The sequence below is a fragment of the Uranotaenia lowii genome, chromosome 3, assembly GCF_029784155.1.
Source record: "Uranotaenia lowii strain MFRU-FL chromosome 3, ASM2978415v1, whole genome shotgun sequence".
NCBI lineage: Eukaryota > Metazoa > Arthropoda > Insecta > Diptera > Culicidae > Uranotaenia > Uranotaenia lowii.
The window spans coordinates 128,451,890-128,471,523 of NC_073693.1; the positions used below are offsets into that span (position 1 = coordinate 128,451,890).

At 39.0% G+C, this 19,634-nt stretch overlaps 2 protein-coding genes and 2 long non-coding RNA genes across 5 annotated transcripts; all 4 read right to left on the bottom strand.

The window, feature by feature from the left end:
- Positions 1–3,309: 3,309 nt before the first annotated feature.
- On the bottom strand, positions 3,310–11,234 carry LOC129754724 (uncharacterized). Of its 2 annotated transcripts, none has more exons than XR_008739069.1 (6): positions 10,943–11,234; positions 10,803–10,881; positions 4,885–5,166; positions 4,376–4,821; positions 3,893–4,300; positions 3,310–3,551 (listed from the first exon to the last, which is right to left on the bottom strand). It is a non-coding gene; the product is annotated as an uncharacterized LOC129754724 (long non-coding RNA). The 2 variants fall into 2 exon arrangements; XR_008739070.1 differs by having other exon boundaries at positions 4,356–4,821.
- Positions 7,096–8,684, bottom strand: LOC129754725 (uncharacterized). Its single transcript, XR_008739071.1, has 3 exons — positions 8,457–8,684; positions 7,652–8,400; positions 7,096–7,587 (listed from the first exon to the last, which is right to left on the bottom strand). It is a non-coding gene; the product is annotated as an uncharacterized LOC129754725 (long non-coding RNA).
- A 1,460-nt stretch (positions 11,235–12,694) lies between the features above and the next one.
- LOC129752599 (uncharacterized) lies at positions 12,695–13,324 on the bottom strand. The gene has a single exon (XM_055748374.1). It carries the CDS (start codon positions 13,322–13,324, stop codon positions 12,695–12,697), a length of 630 nt encoding a protein of 209 aa, XP_055604349.1.
- Positions 13,325–15,214: 1,890 nt separating this feature from the next.
- Positions 15,215–19,068, bottom strand: LOC129752600 (uncharacterized). The gene is made up of 2 exons (XM_055748375.1): positions 16,515–19,068; positions 15,215–16,464 (listed from the first exon to the last, which is right to left on the bottom strand). Exons 1-2 carry the CDS (start codon positions 19,066–19,068, stop codon positions 15,215–15,217), a joined length of 3,804 nt encoding a protein of 1,267 aa, XP_055604350.1.
- Positions 19,069–19,634: the final 566 nt, after the last annotated feature.

The window sequence follows — 19,634 nt, forward strand, 5'->3', positions numbered from 1 at the left end:
AGCGAACGAGATTTATCATGTTTCATTCTTCCTATACTATGATAAGTGTACTGCGGTTCGTTAAATTATTAAAAACTCCAAAAATTTCAGTTATGGTAAAGTAGCCATAACTTCTTCAATTTTCAACCGATTTTAATAAATAACCACTTGAAATCTTTGTTTCAAATTGACATTCAAGCGCAAAAGAAAATCAGATTTTTTAAATGCTACCATCGAGTCTAAAACTTTCGTTGAAACAAAATTTTCTCTAAAAAAATGCGTTTTTTATAATTTTTTTTCTCATAAAGTCACTAATATCATCAATACTGTTTGTCAAACGCAAAAACAGTGTTCAGATGATCGATAGATAACATATTCACCTTCAATATGCAAAAGAGGGATTTCAAATTACTGTTATGCCGTCCGAGATATTTTAATCTAAGTACAAGAACTTTTTTAATTTTTTCGAAATTTCATATTTGGAGCATAACTCAAAAACGGTTCTACTGAGATTTTTTTGAATTTCATTTTCGGATTCAGCGCCCGATTTTACATTAAAAATGTTGGTCAGTTAATCAAGTTCACGATTTTTGTAAAATTTTGTAAACTAGTGTAATTATTAGGTCCCCTCTCTCCTTCCTATGTACTCACTGGAGGAAGGGTGGTGTCTTGAATAAAAATAGAACCATTTCTCGAGCCCTAATCCTTTTTCATGAGAAAATTGGTTCCAATTCTTCGATAACCCAAACAACCAAAAGTCACATTTTTACATGAATGAAGACTTATAAAGCATGGATCATCTTAAATCTGGACGCACTGTTTATAGTAACATATCGTTTTTAGTTTTTGGATCTGGAATGTATTGACAGCATTTTGTTTTGGAATGTTTCTTCTATCAGTGCAGAAAATTTCATTACAATTCGTTTTGTTTTAAAAAAAGTTACACGTGATGGAAACCGCGAGACAAAATTAATTTTGGACACTCACTTCAAAAACCCGTCGAGGTCGGATTCAAAAATCGCAAAATCTTTGAAAATGATCAAATCAACCTTGTGCAGAGTTCTCAAACGTTTCTATTTGGGTGTTTTATTTCGGATCTATGCGTGACGAATACTACGTCTTGTAGCAGTTGTACAGCTCAAGCTGAAATTTTATTTGAATGATTAGTTCTGAACAAACCCTAGACTTTTTATCGTGAGTAACGAGATACTTACAATTATTTAGTATTCGCCACACCTAGTGCTTGTTTTAAATAGACTCTTTTCCGGTAATTGGTGGCGTTGATAGGATCTAAATATAATTGTAACAATAATCAACTTGCTCCTGGCAATATAATTCTCATCAATACTCACAAATTGTCACAAGCGGATTCAATATATGATTCGCAGATGACTTCCTATCTTAACGACAACTTTCTTCGGATTTAGATACCTATGATTTTTAATACCGATGTTACTTTCAGGTCTAGAATAATGATTTGCTCGTACTTACAAATTTGTCGATTTTCTCGTTAATTTTCTATTAACCTTGTAGGTAGCCGATAAGTTTAACGAGCCCTTTTTCGTAGAGTATTTCTAACCTATAAAACGTTCAATTACTTAAAGTGTTTTCTTTTTCTAAATTGTAAAGTTACATACCAATGTAATTTTCCGTAAATATTTGTAGGTTTGAATTTCACTCTTTCACGAAACTTTGACTATCTTTTTAGAACAAAGTAACACTATAAAATAGTTAAATTTATAAGCTTAGAATTTTTAGTAACTTGTGTGTCGTCCACGTTTACTGAAAATCTGCCTATCTTCTCATTTTTGCCTGATCATCAATTTTTGACATCCCCGTGATTTCCCAGTCAGGAAAAATCGCCCGAAATCGGCCCGATTTTTGTCCGTACATCTGCTCGATCGGTCCGAAATCGTATAAGAAATCGGGCCGACTTTAGTAGAAAATCGCGCGAAAATGAAACACTTTTTCGGACGACGATAAGTTTTCTCAACCAGTTCGAGCAGATCAAATGTCAAAACAAGCGGACCGTTTTCCAACCGAATCTGAACGGTTTTCGAACCGTTTCTGGGCCGATTGCCATCGACCCTCGGAAATAAAAGGACCGATTTCGGACCGAATCCGGACGATTTTTCGAATCATTTCTGGGCCGATTGCCATAGTATCCATCCGAAAAAAAGGACCGATTTCGGACCGAAACCGAACGATTTTTCGAACCGTTTCTGGGCCGATTGCTAAAGCGTCCATCCAAAAAAAAAACACCGATTTCGGACCGAAACCGAACGGTTTTTCGAACCGTTTCTGGACCGATTGGCATGGCTGCCATTCATTAAGGTTTTTCGGTTTGTTTACAAAAATCTAGACTTTTATTTCATTTGTTTTATTTTTCTGTTTATTTCTTCTAATTTCTTGTTTTGCTGCCTCTCCTGCTACAAAACATTGCGATGTGTGGCGCAAGCTTCTTCTTTTAAAGCTATTTGTCTATTTTCTGGTGTTGATTTAATCCTTGGGATGACAACCACATCATGCGAAACCATCTTCGGGGTCCAATGTTGTGAGGAGATGGCTTGAAGGTTGTTCGAGTTTTCCAAACTCGAAGCTCGTTCGTCATCATCAGAAAGTTATATAAAAAGAAATACAAAAAGAAAAAAGAGAAATGGGATATTAGTTCATATCATCTATATAAATATAGAATAAAAAGCCTAGCCCAAACCAATAATAAATCTAACTTAAATAGTTTAATTGATATCGTCTACTTATCAAAAGAACAGGATATGCACAACACTGTTCTTCTATTAATTAAAATATACCGTGTTCCTATTTTTGAATGCCCAAAACAAGTTTTATGGACTACCTATACTCATTGTTGTTCTTCACACAACATTTAACTACCCATATTGCATAGATGCATTTCAAACGAAATATCATATTCTTCAACAACAGCATTCCCATCTAAAGAGTCTCTAGTTCTTGTAAAATGCTTGGTTTAAGAATAAGCCAACGAAATTCATTAACCGCAAATGCACACTTTTTTCAACATTGGGGAGGCGAACACCATAACCTTTACCTAACATCGCAATACTTCTAACACTTTTTTCTCTATTTTAAATTCTATAAAACTAAATTTACTAACTAACTACTTAACCAAAATAATTATGCCCTATTGAAAGTATCAGCTATTATCAATCAGATGTTCATCTTATCAACATGGATAATAAAAAAAAAATAGACATCTCTTCCAATTTGTTTCGGATCAAAATTAACGGACCTAATGAAAGAAAAAATAAAGTTAAATTATTATTAATTTTTGTATTAAAAGCTTACGATTAGTTGATTGATCAGATCTTCTGCTGTGTTCCAAATTTTGTTATCGCGTTAAACCTTGAACAATAATCGACATTCGTCATTCTTGAAGACCAGCGATGCACAATGTAACGTCAACTGGCCGCGGTAGTGTCGCAAAAATTCTTCTGCCAACAACTGCTTTTGGGGGCACGAGTTACGACCCTTTTGCGCAAACTTTTGCAAAGCTTGGTCCATCTCGCTCAGGATTATGGCCTTCCGGAAGTAATCTATAATTATAAGTTTAACTCAAATGTTATAAATTTAGCAACAATATATTCAAATTTAAGCAGATTTCTCCAAATTAAAATAATTATAAAGAGTTTAGATTCAGAGTTCCCATAAGACATTATATGGGACCAAATTGACTAATTCAGAAATTTAAATTTAACATTTGGGAACATAATTCTGAAATTAAGATTATTTCATCGTTGAAACAAAATTCAACATCAAATAAGATCTTTTAAAATAACACTCGGACCCGAATGGCAAAAAAGGTCCAAAATAAACGCAAAAAAAAAATAATAACACTGGCTCATGAGCGCTTTCCAAACGCGAAAAACCTACTAACCTTCTCCTCATAACGTGCAGCAGCATCGATTTTCTCCTCTACAGAATTCGTTCCCGCTCTTCTGAGCTTTTCGAAAACCACTCCACGGTCGAAGTCACCGAAAAAGCTGGTAAGTAATTTATTACTATTACTACTGCTACTGCTGGTACTTCTACTGTTACTAATATGATTATCGTTGCTAATACTTCTGCTAGGGCTGTAGCCATGACCGGTAACAATCGTATGCGGCGGCGCGGAGGAACTGTCGGAGCTGAGCGAGGAAGCCACCGATGATGATGATGGCGAATGCTGCTGACGAGGATGCTGGATGGAAGTTGTTATCCATGGCATCGACAAAAAGGTCATCGGGCCAATTCGGAGATGAAAAAGCGCCGGAACTTGCGGTGGTCGTCGTTGGAGAGTTGTCTTCTGTAAGGGATCCATTTATAATAATAATGTATTACAACAGGCAAGTCTTGAGCACCCCTCGACAAGTCGACATACAATATCCGTCTCACTCTTCGACCTCCTCTTCCTCCCTCCTCGTCAGTCGAATCAGTCAAAAGGCACATTGAATCAGCGCTGCAGTTCCGCGCGAGCAGGAGCTTTTGGTAAATATTCAGGCGGTTGGGAAAATATCGGAATGGACCCGTATTTTACATCTTCGTCTACTATATCTTCGAACTCTTGTAATCCAACCGGCATCTGAAGGCGCTCATCGGCAATGAGTGTAGAGAGTGGAAATCGGGACCGAATTAATATGAGTCACTTCCATCGAGAAATTTGGCAACCACGTAACAAGAGCATTAAAGAATGAAGTGATTGTTTGCTGTTCGTCCCGGTCCATTTCATTCTGCAAAATATTGGCCACATTCGCATTGTTAACGCTCAATCCGAGCCGACACGTCGGACAACTGGTGTCCTGTTCCAACCAAGATTGAAGGCATGAGCTAAAAATCAAAAAAAAATCTTTAAAAATCTTTAAACTCAAATAGATTATAGCCCCAACTTACTTATGAAACAAATGCGAACAGGGTAGCTTCCGGATGATTTCCATCTTCTCCCAGCATACGGCACAGTTGTCAGAATTCTGCTACGGTACTTCTTGAACTTCCTTTGGATATCGTTGATCAGACAGTGCAACTGCATGATGATCACCAGGCTGGCCAACGAAAGGAACACTTTGACCCACAGCAGCATGTGCAGATGATGTCCAAAGTCAACGACCAGGGTGGCCACCTCGAACGAAAGTTCTATGTAGAATTCCACTGGGCCACGCTTGTCCCATGAAATTGCTGAAAAAAAAGGAACACAGAAAGAGTTGGCAGAGATTAGTTAGCAACGGATAAATCTATTAGCTTAGATCGGAATCAGGAAGCAACCGTTTAATAATAAAGTCGAGAAATATTCTCGGGGTTTTTCGAAATTTGTGTGACGAAAAACGAAAAAAAAAATCAGATATCCAAATTTTTTTTTTGTCAGAGTTGATTTTCAGTCATTCGTAATTTTTGCTAACGAAAGATAGATTTCAAGTCATTCTTGTTTCAATTAGTATTTTAGTGCATTTTGTGGGGTTAAAATAAGATATTTCTAGGTCAATTACTAGTGGATGATACAATGCGAAGTTTTACCCGGTTAATGTGGGTGTAAAGCCTAGTCCACACTAGGCAACATGAACTGCAATTTTTGTTATGAGACGAACTTTGTTGTCTGTTTTTGTTGTTGGAAACCTGAGACGGTCTCAGTGTCTCCCGAAGAAAATGGGAGACGCTGAGACCGTCTCGAGACGAACCGTCTCCTAGTGTGGACTAGGCTTAAGGAAATTTATATTAGTAACAAAAAGGCCTAAGCTACATTTTCTACTGACCTTTCGAACATTCAAGGTAAGGGTTTTATATAATTCATAAGATAATTATACCTTGAACTAGTAAATTGATTGAGGAAAGGTTATTAAGTTTAAACTGATAAAAATGTCGAAAAATAAGTAAAGCTTTTTCTTTAACTTACAGCTACATCAACTTTTTATGAATAGACCATATGTGTAATTTAATCGGGCATTGCAATATTGCACAGCTTATTAGAATATTATGAGACAAAAATACATAAAGCAATATTATTATATGTGACCCAAAGTAACTTCACCAAAACCGTACAATTTAAAAAGGTAAGTGTGAATAAATTGAGGAAAACGCGCAAAATGTCGTCATACATAGATACTTTGTTCATCTGGTTCTGTAGCAGCACACCAATTTTTGATTCAAAATTGATTGAATTTAAATAAAATCAAAGTAAGTTGTTATGTTGGAAATGTTTTCAAATAAATCAAGCGCTTTAAAAACCCGAATCGTCCAAACAGTCTCATAAAGGCAAGATTTTAAAGCATTGTACACCGGGCAAGCACAAACAATGCCACTTCTAAGACTAACTCCCATGGAACTTATTGGAAAGATTCGGTTTATGTTAAAAACCGCTTAATTAAGTTCAAAACATTTCAGACATGATAATTGTTATCAATTTACCGTGAAGGACCCAATGACCGCGCATTTAAGCTATGATGAATGTTCTCTGTGCCGTACAAAAATCTTTTTTTGTGCGATTCTGAAAAGAAAGGCACTGACACGTAGTAAAACTTACGATCTTTAAGGGAAAAATTTAAAAGCGAGAGATTTTTCATTATAACGTCATAAAAATCGCGTATTTGTAAAAAGTGTTGGTGTACCAATGGCCGTGCACGCTTATCCCGCATGAATCAGTATTATACAATAACGATTTCCATTATCTTCTTCCTAAGACACACGAAAGATTAGCTTTATAGTTTTGGATTATTGAGGTACGATTAAGGTAGTCTTTTTTCCATGAAATGGAATCGTTTGGGCGCACTTTACGATACAGCGAACGGGTCGTTAAGTAGAGTAACCATTCATTTTTTTTGCTTTTTTCTAGAGATTTTTCTAGAAAATATAGAAAAAACGATAGATGTTATCTTTGTTATACCATCCTTTTAGCCTTTTTAAAACGATACAATGTATCTTTAAAAGATCTTTTTACGATTTATAGAGCAAAAAAAACGATTCGTTTTGAAATTCATTGAATATTTTTTTATTTCTCTAAGTATAGCATTTCATGATTACATGATTTTACCGTGTTAGGTCCTTATTCTACACAGGTCCAAATTTAGCATATTTTGTAATTTTACAAACAGATTGTTGTAGGCTACTTTTTTTTAGTGTTAAGGCAGAAATGATATAATAATAATTATTATAAAACTATATTGTTTTAGATCTTCTGAAACCCTGACGGAAAATAGATCTTGGGTTCCCTTTCCTTTCCTAAAAGTAGTTTACCACGACTATTAAGGCTTCCCCTCTTACTCATAATAAAATGGATACATTCGGCAAAATGAAACTTTCAAAGTAAAATGCCTAATTAAATAAACATATGAAATCTTCTGAAATGCGCAAAATTAGGAATGTTTACGGTAGATATGTTTGGGTACTACAGTCCTATGTAGAAAAATCCCAAGACCATAACCAATTTAGGTTCGTTATCGCCATCCTGGTTAAAATAATGTTAGATCATAGATTCTTCGGGAAAACTTGTTTGTGTCATCAAACCCACTAGTTGCGGTTTGGCTTCTGGAATTGCTCGTCGTGTCCAAGAACTTTCTATTTACAGAAGGATTTTTTTTTACCATGTTCGCGTTTTTCGGAGCACATCTGCAAAAAAATGATTTTAATGAAATAATGGAATAAATGAACATATTGTGTTTTGAAAGCTTACCATAAAATCAGTCAACACGGTTACATTATCCGAATTTTTCATTCAAAATTTGTGAGTGAGACATTTCATTTCCTTCGGCAACACTTCTGCTTCAATGACGGCATCGAGCTCAGTCGAAGTAGTTGATGTTCGGATCACTTCCAGAATTTTGTGTACATCGAGTTTTTCGAGGTGTCGAGTTCACAGCTCAGTTTGGTAGCATCATCGTCTCCTTTACCGTCATCATTTTTAACACTGCGCTTACGTTTCTTGCTATTTATTGCAGGTAACTAAGGAGAACGCCATTCATACAGAACATAATTTAGCCAAAAGGTCTCGTAAGCACGTATTCGAATCAAACGAAAATATCCGAAAACTTCACCTAAATTCTCGCACCTTTCGTTTGCAATACGTTTTGCAGCACAGACGGCGTTTATGCTTCTGGGCTCTGTCACGCAAATATTCCAATAAACACACTGAGCAATCTGGGTCGTCTTTCCGCAGCCACGTATCAATACCACCTGGTTGTCATTGATAGCTTCCATAATCTTCCCACGCATACTAGCATTTGGTATTTTTTCCCGATCGCTCATGCGCTCTTGCAGCTCAGAACTCTGAAGTACTCAGAAATCTGTGACCAGATAACCTTCTTCAATCCCGGTAATCCACGGATTCGAATTGGATTGCTGTTCATTCGCTCGTTGATTTTCATTGATGGTTGAATTCCGATTTCCTGCAAACTTTCTGTAATTTTTAGCTGCTCTGGATTCCTACGATCGAAGCGAAGAATTATTATTGTATTCTTATAACAAAACTGGAAATATACCTTGCTGATTTCAGTGAACTTTTTTTTTGATTTTCGCATCTGGTTTAAGAGCTGAGCCATCTGGGGAGCTTCATCGTTGAAGAGGAAAAAAAGACTACTTGGTGGGGTGATGCGAGAAACGCTTTCGGCGGATATCTGCTGTTCGATTTGGTGGTGCTGTTGCCGATGGTGGTGGAGGTGGTGATACTATTAGTCTGTGGTGATACGACCAGTAGTCGCAAAAGAGGTCTAGGAACTGGACAAGTGATGTGATAATATTTTCATCCACCACACATTGCTTTTGCTGCTACTGTTGGTGATGTTTTGGTTGTTGTTGTGGCTACGCCTGCTGACATTATGCTTATGGCTAAACCTGCAAAACAAATAAAAATATAAAGACCATTCAACCGATAAGGGATGGTGGAACTTACCTCCATAGCTGCGTTAAGATGTCCTAGTTTCGGCTGTGATCCTCGATGCTAGTTGGGTTCCGGTCATAAGCCATAGAAATTAACTGCGTAACCGCGTACTTCCTTGCCGGTTTCCGCTTCAGCGCTGTTGCATTTTCGATCAGCACTGGGGTCCTCCTCTTTTTTTAACCGGGGCCAAATCGTGATGCCAAAGCTTGAAACCGTTTTGGTCAACAAACCAGCCATTGTATCCGCAGCCTGAGCCACTTCCGGGCCTGGTTCGGGAAACTGATGGTAGAAATGGTAGCTACAGCTGGGCTGATGGTTTCTGTCTCTGGTGATGGTGGTGAAGGTTGAATGAGGCGCACCTATTTTTCCTGGAGTATATTGTTATGAGCTCTTCAACCGGAAAACGGGTTGTGATGCGAGGGAACGCTTCCGGCTGATGTTGTATTTGGTGGGGCTGCTGTTGCCACTGATGGCGATATGATCGGTAGCGGCTGGTGTCTATGATCGCAATCGTGTGTTAGGAACGGAACAAGTGATTGTTTTCTTCTCACCAGAATTTTGTTTACCGCTGCTGCTGTTGACGAAGATGTGCTGCGGGTCCCGGCCCAGTGTCCATATTGTTAAGCGCTGGAACTGCTCCCGTGTTTGTACCTGTACGGTCGAATAAATAAGTTTGTCCTTGCGCTAATGCTTTGTCGAGCTGTACGAAGAAAAAAAATTAAAATTTTTCGCTAAACCAAACAATTTTGACTCACCTTTACCGCTTAAGTTGTTGTGGGCCTTGGTTAGATTATTTTTCATTTCTTTTATAGCCATGTATGGGTTTTCTGGCCTAATTGAGAAGATTTTTCCGGAATCGTGCGGGTCCAAATAGCTCGTGTTTTTTTCCTGACGTGACGACAGCAGAAGCGAAGACACACTACACTCAGATGCGCAAAAAATAATTTTTCTATACCATTAGCCTTATCTTTCGGAAATCCTTTTTTATCATCCCCAGCAAAGACGCCATAAGCAAAGTCGCAAAATTAATCGTGATTATTAATGTAATCAGAATCAAATAATTCAGACGATTAAGTGTACGGTATTTGATTATGCGGGATGTTGCATGTTCCAATCGCCGCTCACAAGTGTACCAATGGCCGCGCACTTCTCAATTCGGTTTAAACAGTGTGAATAAGGTATCCAAACAGTTTAAAAATTTGTTTACATGGATCTCAGGCTCATTGCGAATATTCTCAGGTAAGGATTTTCATGATTCACACATCAAACACCGATTTGTCTCCATTGTTTTGTGAAACTAGTCTAAACTAGTATGAGACGCCATTTTCAAAGAGCATTATTTTGCCGGAAGATATATTGGATCATTTTTTTCGGTCGCTATTTCAATAAATCATCACAAATTCGGCGAGCTGTCTGAAAATCCACTAAACAGATCCGGAGCAATCTAACCTCAAATTTCCAACTCTTTGTAGTAATTTTTATTAGATGATCGTTTCTTCTGATATTGATTCTAAAATTTGGTTTTTTAAGCCGGTTATATGATGGAAAACATTGATTGGAAAACTTGCCTGTGAACCTTATGCAATTTTTGTGATCTTCCGAAGAACTTCTCTATGTTTAACTGCTGATAAATACTAGAAGACTTTCCGTGCGCGGTGATAGAATCAATCAAAAATCAAGTGTACCAATGGCCATGCACAACAAAAAAATCATTTTTTCCGGAACAGAACCTTCAAACTGTTCACTTTTTCACAATTGATTCATTATACAGCCACAAATAACTTACGTTCAAAAATTTTGGTCGAGGTGCTCGAATTCAAGTACATCTCTGTACCAAATTTCAGGCTGATCGGTTAAGCGGTGTCGATTTGTATAAGGTGCATACAAACATATATAGTCCAACTCATCTTTATATATTAGATTTGACAGAAAATGAGGCTGGACTCACTCAGTTATTTTCATTTTTGTCTCCTCCTCATCCTCCCTGGAACCAGTTGCCCCTGCCGTCGAATCTCCCTTCGCTCCACCTAAAAACACAAGGGATTAAATTAGACAGAAGCCTCTTTATTTTACGAATTATATAATTACCAGTAGTTGGCCCAGATCGCGCGATTTTCCTTGCTCCTTTTCGCACATTTTCCTTTGGTTACTGGTTCTGCTGGTGTTCTCGCAGGATTGCAGCTAAAACGATGTTCCCTGGAGGTTTGCGTTTCCTGGTAAAACGTCCGGTCACCCGGTGCTGTTAATAGAAGTAGTCTATACATGGCTGCTACCGAACCAGAGTACCCAGTGATCAAAATCTTCAACATTAGATAAACCTACAGAAGAAAAAAGATTAGTAGCTATTTAAATAAATAAAACTTAATTTTTCAATCCTATACACTTTTCGTTCTCGGTCGTTGTTTTTTTCGCTGCCGAAACACTACACTCTTGAGCACAGAAACTCAAATTTAGGTTTCAATTAAACTGATTGAAAATCAACTGTGTAAAATGATTATAGTAGAATGAGTAGAATCGATGATATTTAAAGTTGAATTCAGAATTCAATTAGACAATTGGAGTTGGATCCATTATATTTACGGTTTAAGCAATAAGATATTTATATTTTAACCTATTATATCTGTAGTTGAATCCATAAGTAAAAAACAAATTTATAGTTGATTCTATTACATTTATAAATGAATGCCTAAAATCAATCATACAATTGTAGTTTACTCTATCATATTTACAGATGAATCCGTATTAAAATAGTTGAGTCCATTTAACCGATGAAAATGATCGGTTCAGAGGATATTCAAATGCAATCAACCGAACATTTTCCAAATTCGAATCTAGATTGGATCCACAAGAATTAAAATTTGAATCTTGAAAAAGATCAGTTTTTTTTACATCGGTACTTACCTTACTTTCCACTTTTAAGTATCACGCCAAAAACTAATTAAAAGTCATCCAAGTGAAGCCACCACCTCTGAGTGGGTCCGGGACTCGGATTAGGAAACGATGTCCGGGATGAAATTCCACCAAACTTGTACACACGGGACATTTCCTTGGAAGCTTTAATGGGTTAGAAAATTATATAAATAAAACTTGATTATTTAGAATTCAATGAATCTAGACATACCTTGCTTATTATTAAATTACCGCCAGACAATGGTTTCTTTTACTATAGCGCTCAAAATGTTTCTGAACAAAAACAGCGGAATCATCAGAAACAGAACTGCGACAAATTTCACAACACAACAATCACGCACCAAAACGAAACACGCGTCCGGATTGCTGCGATTGAAAACTGCTCGTGTTTCGTTTTGTTCATCGCAGCACTGCAAAAAGATCGTCTGTTTTCGAGCAATCGAGCAGGCGGATGGAAATCGAGCCGAAAACGGATCGGATTCTTACCGCTAGAATTCGAGTGCTGGCATCTCTGTTTTGCAATCGGCCCGAATGAGCAAACCTTCCTGACAGGGTTGTTAGAACTACAATAGTGTATCTCCCTGAATGACGAAACCTAGGCCGTGTCAACACCCCCGCCCGTAAGACCGGTCATTTCTTAGACTAGCCGGACTTACTACCTACTCCTAGTTCTAAAACGGCGAGGTTTACTACTGCTTTTCGATGGATTCCCTTGGCTGTACGGACCATAGCCTGTCGCACGCGTCCGTCAGCTCCTTGGATGACTTCTTCGACGACTCCTCTGGTCCACTGTTTGCGTTCTTTACCATCGACCACGAAAACTAGATCACCTTTACTAATTTTTCGTTGTTCATCGTACCACTTGGAACGTTGATTTATTGTTGGAAGGTATTCTTTGCACCATCTTTGCCACATTTTATCCGCTAAATATTATGAACGCCTATATATATCCTTCAATGCGTCGGCCAGTTCTGTCTCTGATACGGGTTGTAGATCTATCGCTTTTACTGTTCTGGCTTCTTCTTCTATCGGATCATCTGGTTTATATGTGAGTGGACGCTGATTTATCATGTCCTGTGCTTCAGATAAGGTAGTCCACAATATTTCATCGGTCAACTTTCGCCCATCGTTTAACGCTTTCATAGACTCTTTTACGGAACGAACCATCCTTTCCCAGATACCACCCATATGAGGAGTACCGGGAGGATTGAAATGCCACTTAACATGTGGCCCTGTAATGGCTTCAGCACATTGATAATTAATCAGTTTTCGCATTTCGTTCCATGCTCCAACAAAATTTGTGCCATTGTCGGAGAAGAATTCTTCTGGGCTTCCTTGCTTACAGACAAATCGACGAATGGCCATCAAGCATGACGACGTTGACATTCCGTAAACAACCTCCAAGTGTACTGCACGCGTGGCCATACACGTGAATACAGCCACCCATCGCTTTTCTCTACGCCTACCTACAGCAACCTCCACTGGGCCCAGGTAGTCAACGCCAACTGCACTAAACGGTCCAACTGGGGGGTTCACTCTTTGCGATGGTAGAGGAGCCATAAGAGGAACTTGAGGAGAACATTTGTATACTCTGCACCAAGTGCAATTTTTAGATACTTGACGAATGAATCCACGTAACCCAGGAATGTGAAACTTTTGTCGTATTTCATTAAAAATAGTTTCACGGTTGGCGTGCGCATAACGTACATGGAAATCTTGAAGAATGAGGTTGGTAATTTGATTTTTATTGGGTAGAATAATCGGAAACTTTTTATCGAAAGAACATTCTGCGCTTTCGAGGCGACCACCTATGCGCAATATTAAATCGTTATCGAGTATTGGAGTCAGTTTATAAAGTGGACTACTTTTAGAAATTTTACTTTTTTTCCCTTCCGTCTCCATGGCAGAGATTTTTAAAAGTGTACTTACTTCATCGGAGAAGCCTTCATATTGAGCGCGCTTCCAAAGTATTTCTTCTGCCTTCCGTAGCTCTTCTTGTTGAAGTGGACGTTGTATTGTTTTCAATTTAATTAAAATCATTTTTTCCTGTGAGACTACGGCTTTCGCACACCACAGGGGCTCTCCAGCCTTTTTACGCCTCAAATTGCTAATGTATCTATAGATTGTCGCGGTGACCCGTAACAATCGTTTCCAAGTAGAGAAGGTTTCTACATCGATGACAAATTCGTTAATTTTATTTATGTCAATGTCGTGATGAGTGAGAAAGGCTGTTTTCATTTCTTCACATGTGTTAGATGAAACACTCTCAGCGGGCCATTGGTGTTCTGGTTGGTATAAGAACGACGGACCAATAAACCAACAACTGTTCGTGTGTAACGGCGGACCAGAGCCCCATTTTGTCATAACGTCAGCAATATTTTGTTTGCTAGGAATCCATCGCCAATCACTAGCGTTAGAAAGTTCCTGAATTTCCGTGATTCTAAAAGAAACAAACGACTGATACTTATGCGGCTCAGATCGAACCCAGCTCAACACCGTCCTAGAATCAGTCCAGAAGAAGCATTTTGAAGCCTTCAAACTAGAGATGTACCGAATATTCGGTTGGCCGAATATTCGGCGCCGAATACCACCGAAAAACCGTTAAGCCGAATATTCGGCTCACCGAATAGTTGAGCTAAGTATTCGGCCGAATAGGCCGAATAGGCCGAATATCTACTACAGACTTGTAAATTTTTAAAATAATTTTGGATAATTTATCAAAAATTCAAAAGTTATGATGTAAAAGCTACACAATCAGTAAAAACTTATGGTTTCAGCAAAACATCTATGGTGTATCCGCGTATCTTTTACTGTAGATCATTCAGGAGAATGCTGAACGGTATCGTTTTATACTTTGATTATAGTTTATTCCAGATTTTCTGGATATATTCAGGCTTGCCCATAAATCCAGTAAAGAATCCAGGTAAGTCAAATATAGCCGGGATGTCCAGATATTGTTTACAACTTCCCGAGTTTTGCTCGGGCTTATTCAGATTATTTTCTAAATCAAATTAAAAACTCAAATTCCTCTTTAAAATTATTTAGATTTTGTGTTTGAAAACGATTTTTCAAAAATTTAAAAGCATACATAAATTTTGAACTTTTTTAATTTTTTTTTTTTCAACAACTATTTTGAATATACCTTGCAAAAATTCGACCAATACGATTACGCCGCTGTGGCAAAATGAAAAGACAATTGTCTTACGCTTCTTTTGAATACAAATAATCTAAACTAAACTAAATTAAAATTCGACCTTCATCTAATTCAATATCAGAGAAGCAATTTCAAATAGCTTGGCACCTGTTTCGACATGTTTTGTCCCAAATTTCATTGAAAACTTGATAGAATATTCGACCGAATATTCGGCCGAATATTCGTTTGGCCGAATAGTTGAAAAGGTCAATATTCGGTATTCGGCCGTTCGCCGAATACCACTATTCGGTACATCTCTACTTCAAACTATGATTTTGCCTGACAACATTCACGAGCTTCGCACCTAAAAGAGCACCCATAAGCTCCAAACGTGGGATTGAAACTCGTTTCAATGGTGCGACTTTGTTGCGCGACATCACCAGCGTACAATTAACTCCTCCAGCCCAACTAATCCGAAAATATACTGCACATCCAAATGCATGTTCACTAGCATCCGTGAATGTGTGAATTTCTATGGATGTAACTTCGTCGTGATGCAAATTACCCAAATAGCAACGACTGATACGCGTTTCTTCGACCTGAGAAAGAAGACCAATCCAGCGCTTCCATTTCGTACAGGCTTCATCGTCAATTTTTTCGTCCCATCCACAGCCACTTCGCCATAAGTCCTGGACTAGCAACTTTCCATGCACTGTGAACGGGGTAAGTAAACCCAGCGGGTCGAAGAATCCCATAACACAGCTGAGCACAATACGTTTCGTTGGCCTTTCATCTCCGGTAAAATATTTACTCATTTCTTCTCGGTGGGCGGTAGAGAATGAGAAGACATCTTCACGGGGATCCCATTTTATGCCCAACACTCTGTCGCTTTCGGTCTGCTTGTCGTGGTTGAAATGAATCGACTGCACACTTTTTGCGGCTCCCATTTTTTTTAGAAATTCGTCTGAGTTTGAGACCCAGTTGCGGATCTCGAACCCTCCTTTACTGTGGATGTACTTGACTTCTGTGGCTCTCTGAACAGCTTGCTCTACCGTGTTAGTGCTGTCAAAATAATCATCCACGTAGTGGTTGTAAATTACAGCTGCGGATGCCTCGGGGTACCGATCCGCGAACTCTCGGGCATTGTGATTCTTAATGTGTTGGGCAGAGCACGGAGAACAGGTCGCTCCAAAAGTAGCTACGTCCATCACAAAGGTTTGTATAGGTTCAGAAGGATTGTTTCGAAACAGAAACCTTTGTGCTTGTTTGTCCTGGCCCCTTATGCGAATCTGGTGGTACATCTCTCGGATGTCACCACCAAATGCCACCCTAAGCTCACGAAATTTGCTTATCACCGCCGGGAGTGACACTAACATGTCCGGACCCTTCAATAACTGCGAGTTCAAAGACTTTCCCTTAACCGTGGCTGCTGCATCCCACACCAGACGTACTTTATTTGGCTTCTTGGGATGGAGCACCACGTTAAGCGGCAAATACCAAGTCTTGTGGGGTTCCGTGGATAATTCGTCGGACGTTATTGTGTGAGCGTATCCTTTTTGCACGTATTCTTTGATTTGAGTGCTACATTAGCGTATAGTTCAGGGTTTCTAGCTAAACGGTTCTCTAATTGCTTCCAGCGTCTTAAAGCCATAGCATAACTGTCCGGAAAATGTGGTTCATCCGTATTCCACAACAGTCCGGTTTCAAAGCGGTCACCAATTCGGATTGTGGTTGCTTCTAGAATATGGAGTGCTCTTTTATCCTCGTTGGAATATTGCTGGACTGTTCCCACAGGTTCTTCCAAGGCGTATTGAACTTTCAAAAGGTCATAGAGTTCTTCATTCGTGGTCTTCATGTGGACGTTAACATATCCACTTACTTCCCCTGAGGACTCTCTGTTTATAGGCCCATATACAGTCCACCCTAGCTTGGACCGAGCCGCAATCGGATCACCAATCCTTCCACTTATGGTTTCCTGCGGGGCTATCACGTCAATATTATTGAGACCGATGAGGATTCCAGGCCTTGCCTCCTCGTAAGGTTGAACTGGCAATCCATTCAGGTAAGTATACTGCTCGACGAGTTTATTGAAATCAAGCGTTTGTTTCGGTAACAGCAGTTTTTTTACGGTGCGAACATTTTGTAGCAACCACAGCTGGTCACCCGAAGCAGATGAGATTTCGATATTGGCTCTAAGGGAATTTTTTTCGATCCGTGAAACATTCGAGGTCCAGTTTATTGTGAGCTGTTCTTTCTCACCTTTTAGAGACAATTTTTTGGCCAAAGATTTCTCTAGAAGAGTAACCGATGCTCCTTCATCGATGAAAGCAATCGTGCGAACGGTCCGACAACCGAACGTCAAGACTACTGGAATCATGCGGAACATAATTTGAGTTGAACTCTTTGGAAAGTGAGTGTTGACCACTACAGTTTCGTTTGACGGATGAAGTAACGGATGGTGTCGCTCACGGCATTCTCCCACATTGCAACGTATTTTATTGAACCTACATGGTAGTTTGCCGTGATCGTTGAGGCAGACATGGCACAGTTTCCATTTGTCCGCTATTTCGAAACGTTGTGCTATCGATAATCTGCTAAAATCATCACAAAAGCGCAATCGATGATCTGTACGGCCGCAGACCTTGCAAGGTTTTTGTGAGTGATTGGTGTTAGCTTCACAGCTGTGGCTGTACAGGGCTCCTCTTTCTACACCTTTGGATTTTAAGAATAATCTGTTTTCTGACGATTCAACGTCGGCATTTGCTTCACAGGCTTCAGTAACAATGGTCGAAAGGAATTTGGATAACGTACGGAGAGTTACGGATGTCTTTCGTCTCTTGTAGCGGACCCATTCCCTCTTGTCGTTAGCGGGAAGTTTATCGACAAGATTCTGTATGAGCATCGGATTTATTAAGTGTGAAGACAATCCTGCTGCTTCGATATGCTCGCAGAGTTGTTCAACAGCATTTCCGAACGGAATGTACGTGGCAAGTTTGTCTGCTCTCGGGTTTTGCAATTTTTGCACTTTTTCTATATAGTGTTGCAGCAACACTTCAGGTCTTCCATATAACTGACGGAGCTTTTTGATCACTTTGGGAACTAATTTTGGAAACAAAAGATGACCTCGAACGTTTTCCAAAGCTTGGCCGTTCAGGCTTTCCTGCAGACGGACCAGGTTTTCCACATGATTGTATCCGCAGGCTTCAGTAGATGACGTGAAGCAACTGATGAACAGCGGCCATTCTTCAGGTTTACCAGAGAACTGTGGAAACTTACGGGTAAATCCATTTCGATTAGCCAGTTGTGCTTTAGTTGGTTTGATTGTAGATACCAAGCTGTGATTGTCTGGAATGCTTTCGAATTCTGAATCCGAATCAGACACTGTAGATGTGTCATCTGTGGTATTTTCGCTAGAGTCATCATTGTGCATTTCATCCATTTTTGTATTCGAGTGCTTGCTGAGCTTACTTGAAAAGGTCGTTGTTCTAGCAGGTTGAATATTGCCTTTGAGTAGAGGTGTTGAGGTTTTTTTGCAATGTGAACTAGAGGGAAAGGCACCCTTTGCATTCACAGTCAATTCCGCCAACTCTTTGTCTAGTTCATCCATCTGTTCCTGATAAGTGCTGCGCATGTTCTTTAAACGGTTAACATCAGCCTTTTTTTCTTCGAGGACTCTTTCCAGCATTTTTTGTTCCAGTTCCCTTTCACGCGCCCTGAGCTCTCGTTCAATGGCAAACTGCCGTTCCTTCAGCTTGATTTCAAAGTCTTGGCGTTCCATTTCCAATAGACGATCAGATTCCAACTTGTTCATTCTGGTTTCCTGTTCATTAAAGTCCACTTTGCGTTTTGTTTCATCAGAGGAACTTGAATGCCGGTCAGATTTGGCACTGAGTCTTTCAGATGCTTCTGTTTTCTTTGCTACTGCGACTTTTCGAGCAGCAGCGGCGGATTCTTGTTTCTTCAAATATTTCGAAAACATCTGCTGACACAACTCAGCAGGGCAGAACCATTTCTTCTGCTTTTTGATTGATTCCGTTACCCCTACGCACCGGTAATGGAACCAGCCATCACATCCGTTACAGCAAACCATGCCTTCATTTTTAGTAGAAGCAGATCCGCAAGTGACGCAGGGGGTCAATGTGTAGTCAGATCCACCAACAGCACCTTCCATTTTAAGATCCGAATAATAAATAATTCTTGAATTTATTTGGGTGTTTTATTTCGGATCTATGCGTGACGAATACTACGTCTTGTAGCAGTTGTACAGCTCAAGCTGAAATTTTATTTGAATGATTAGTTCTGAACAAACCCTAGACTTTTTATCGTGAGTAACGAGATACTTACAATTATTTAGTATTCGCCACACCTAGTGCTTGTTTTAAATAGACTCTTTTCCGGTAATTGGTGGCGTTGATAGGATCTAAATATAATTGTAACAATAATCAACTTGCTCCTGGCAATATAATTCTCATCAATACTCACAAATTGTCACAAGCGGATTCAATATATGATTCGCAGATGACTTCCTATCTTAACGACAACTTTCTTCGGATTTAGATACCTATGATTTTTAATACCGATGTTACTTTCAGGTCTAGAATAATGATTTGCTCGTACTTACAAATTTGTCGATTTTCTCGTTAATTTTCTATTAACCTTGTAGGTAGCCGATAAGTTTAACGAGCCCTTTTTCGTAGAGTATTTCTAACCTATAAAACGTTCAATTACTTAAAGTGT

Excerpts from the sequence above, each read along its gene's own strand:
- LOC129752599 (XM_055748374.1), bottom strand. The coding sequence starts at position 13,324 with ATGGCTCCTCTACCATCGCAAAGAGTGAACCCCCCAGTTGGACCGTTT.
- LOC129752600 (XM_055748375.1), bottom strand. The coding sequence starts at position 19,068 with ATGGAAGGTGCTGTTGGTGGATCTGACTACACATTGACCCCCTGCGTC. Across the intron at positions 16,465-16,514 it reads CTGGAAGCAATTAGAGAACC|AATACGTGCAAAAAGGATAC; the intron begins GTTTAGCTAGAA and ends CTCAAATCAAAG.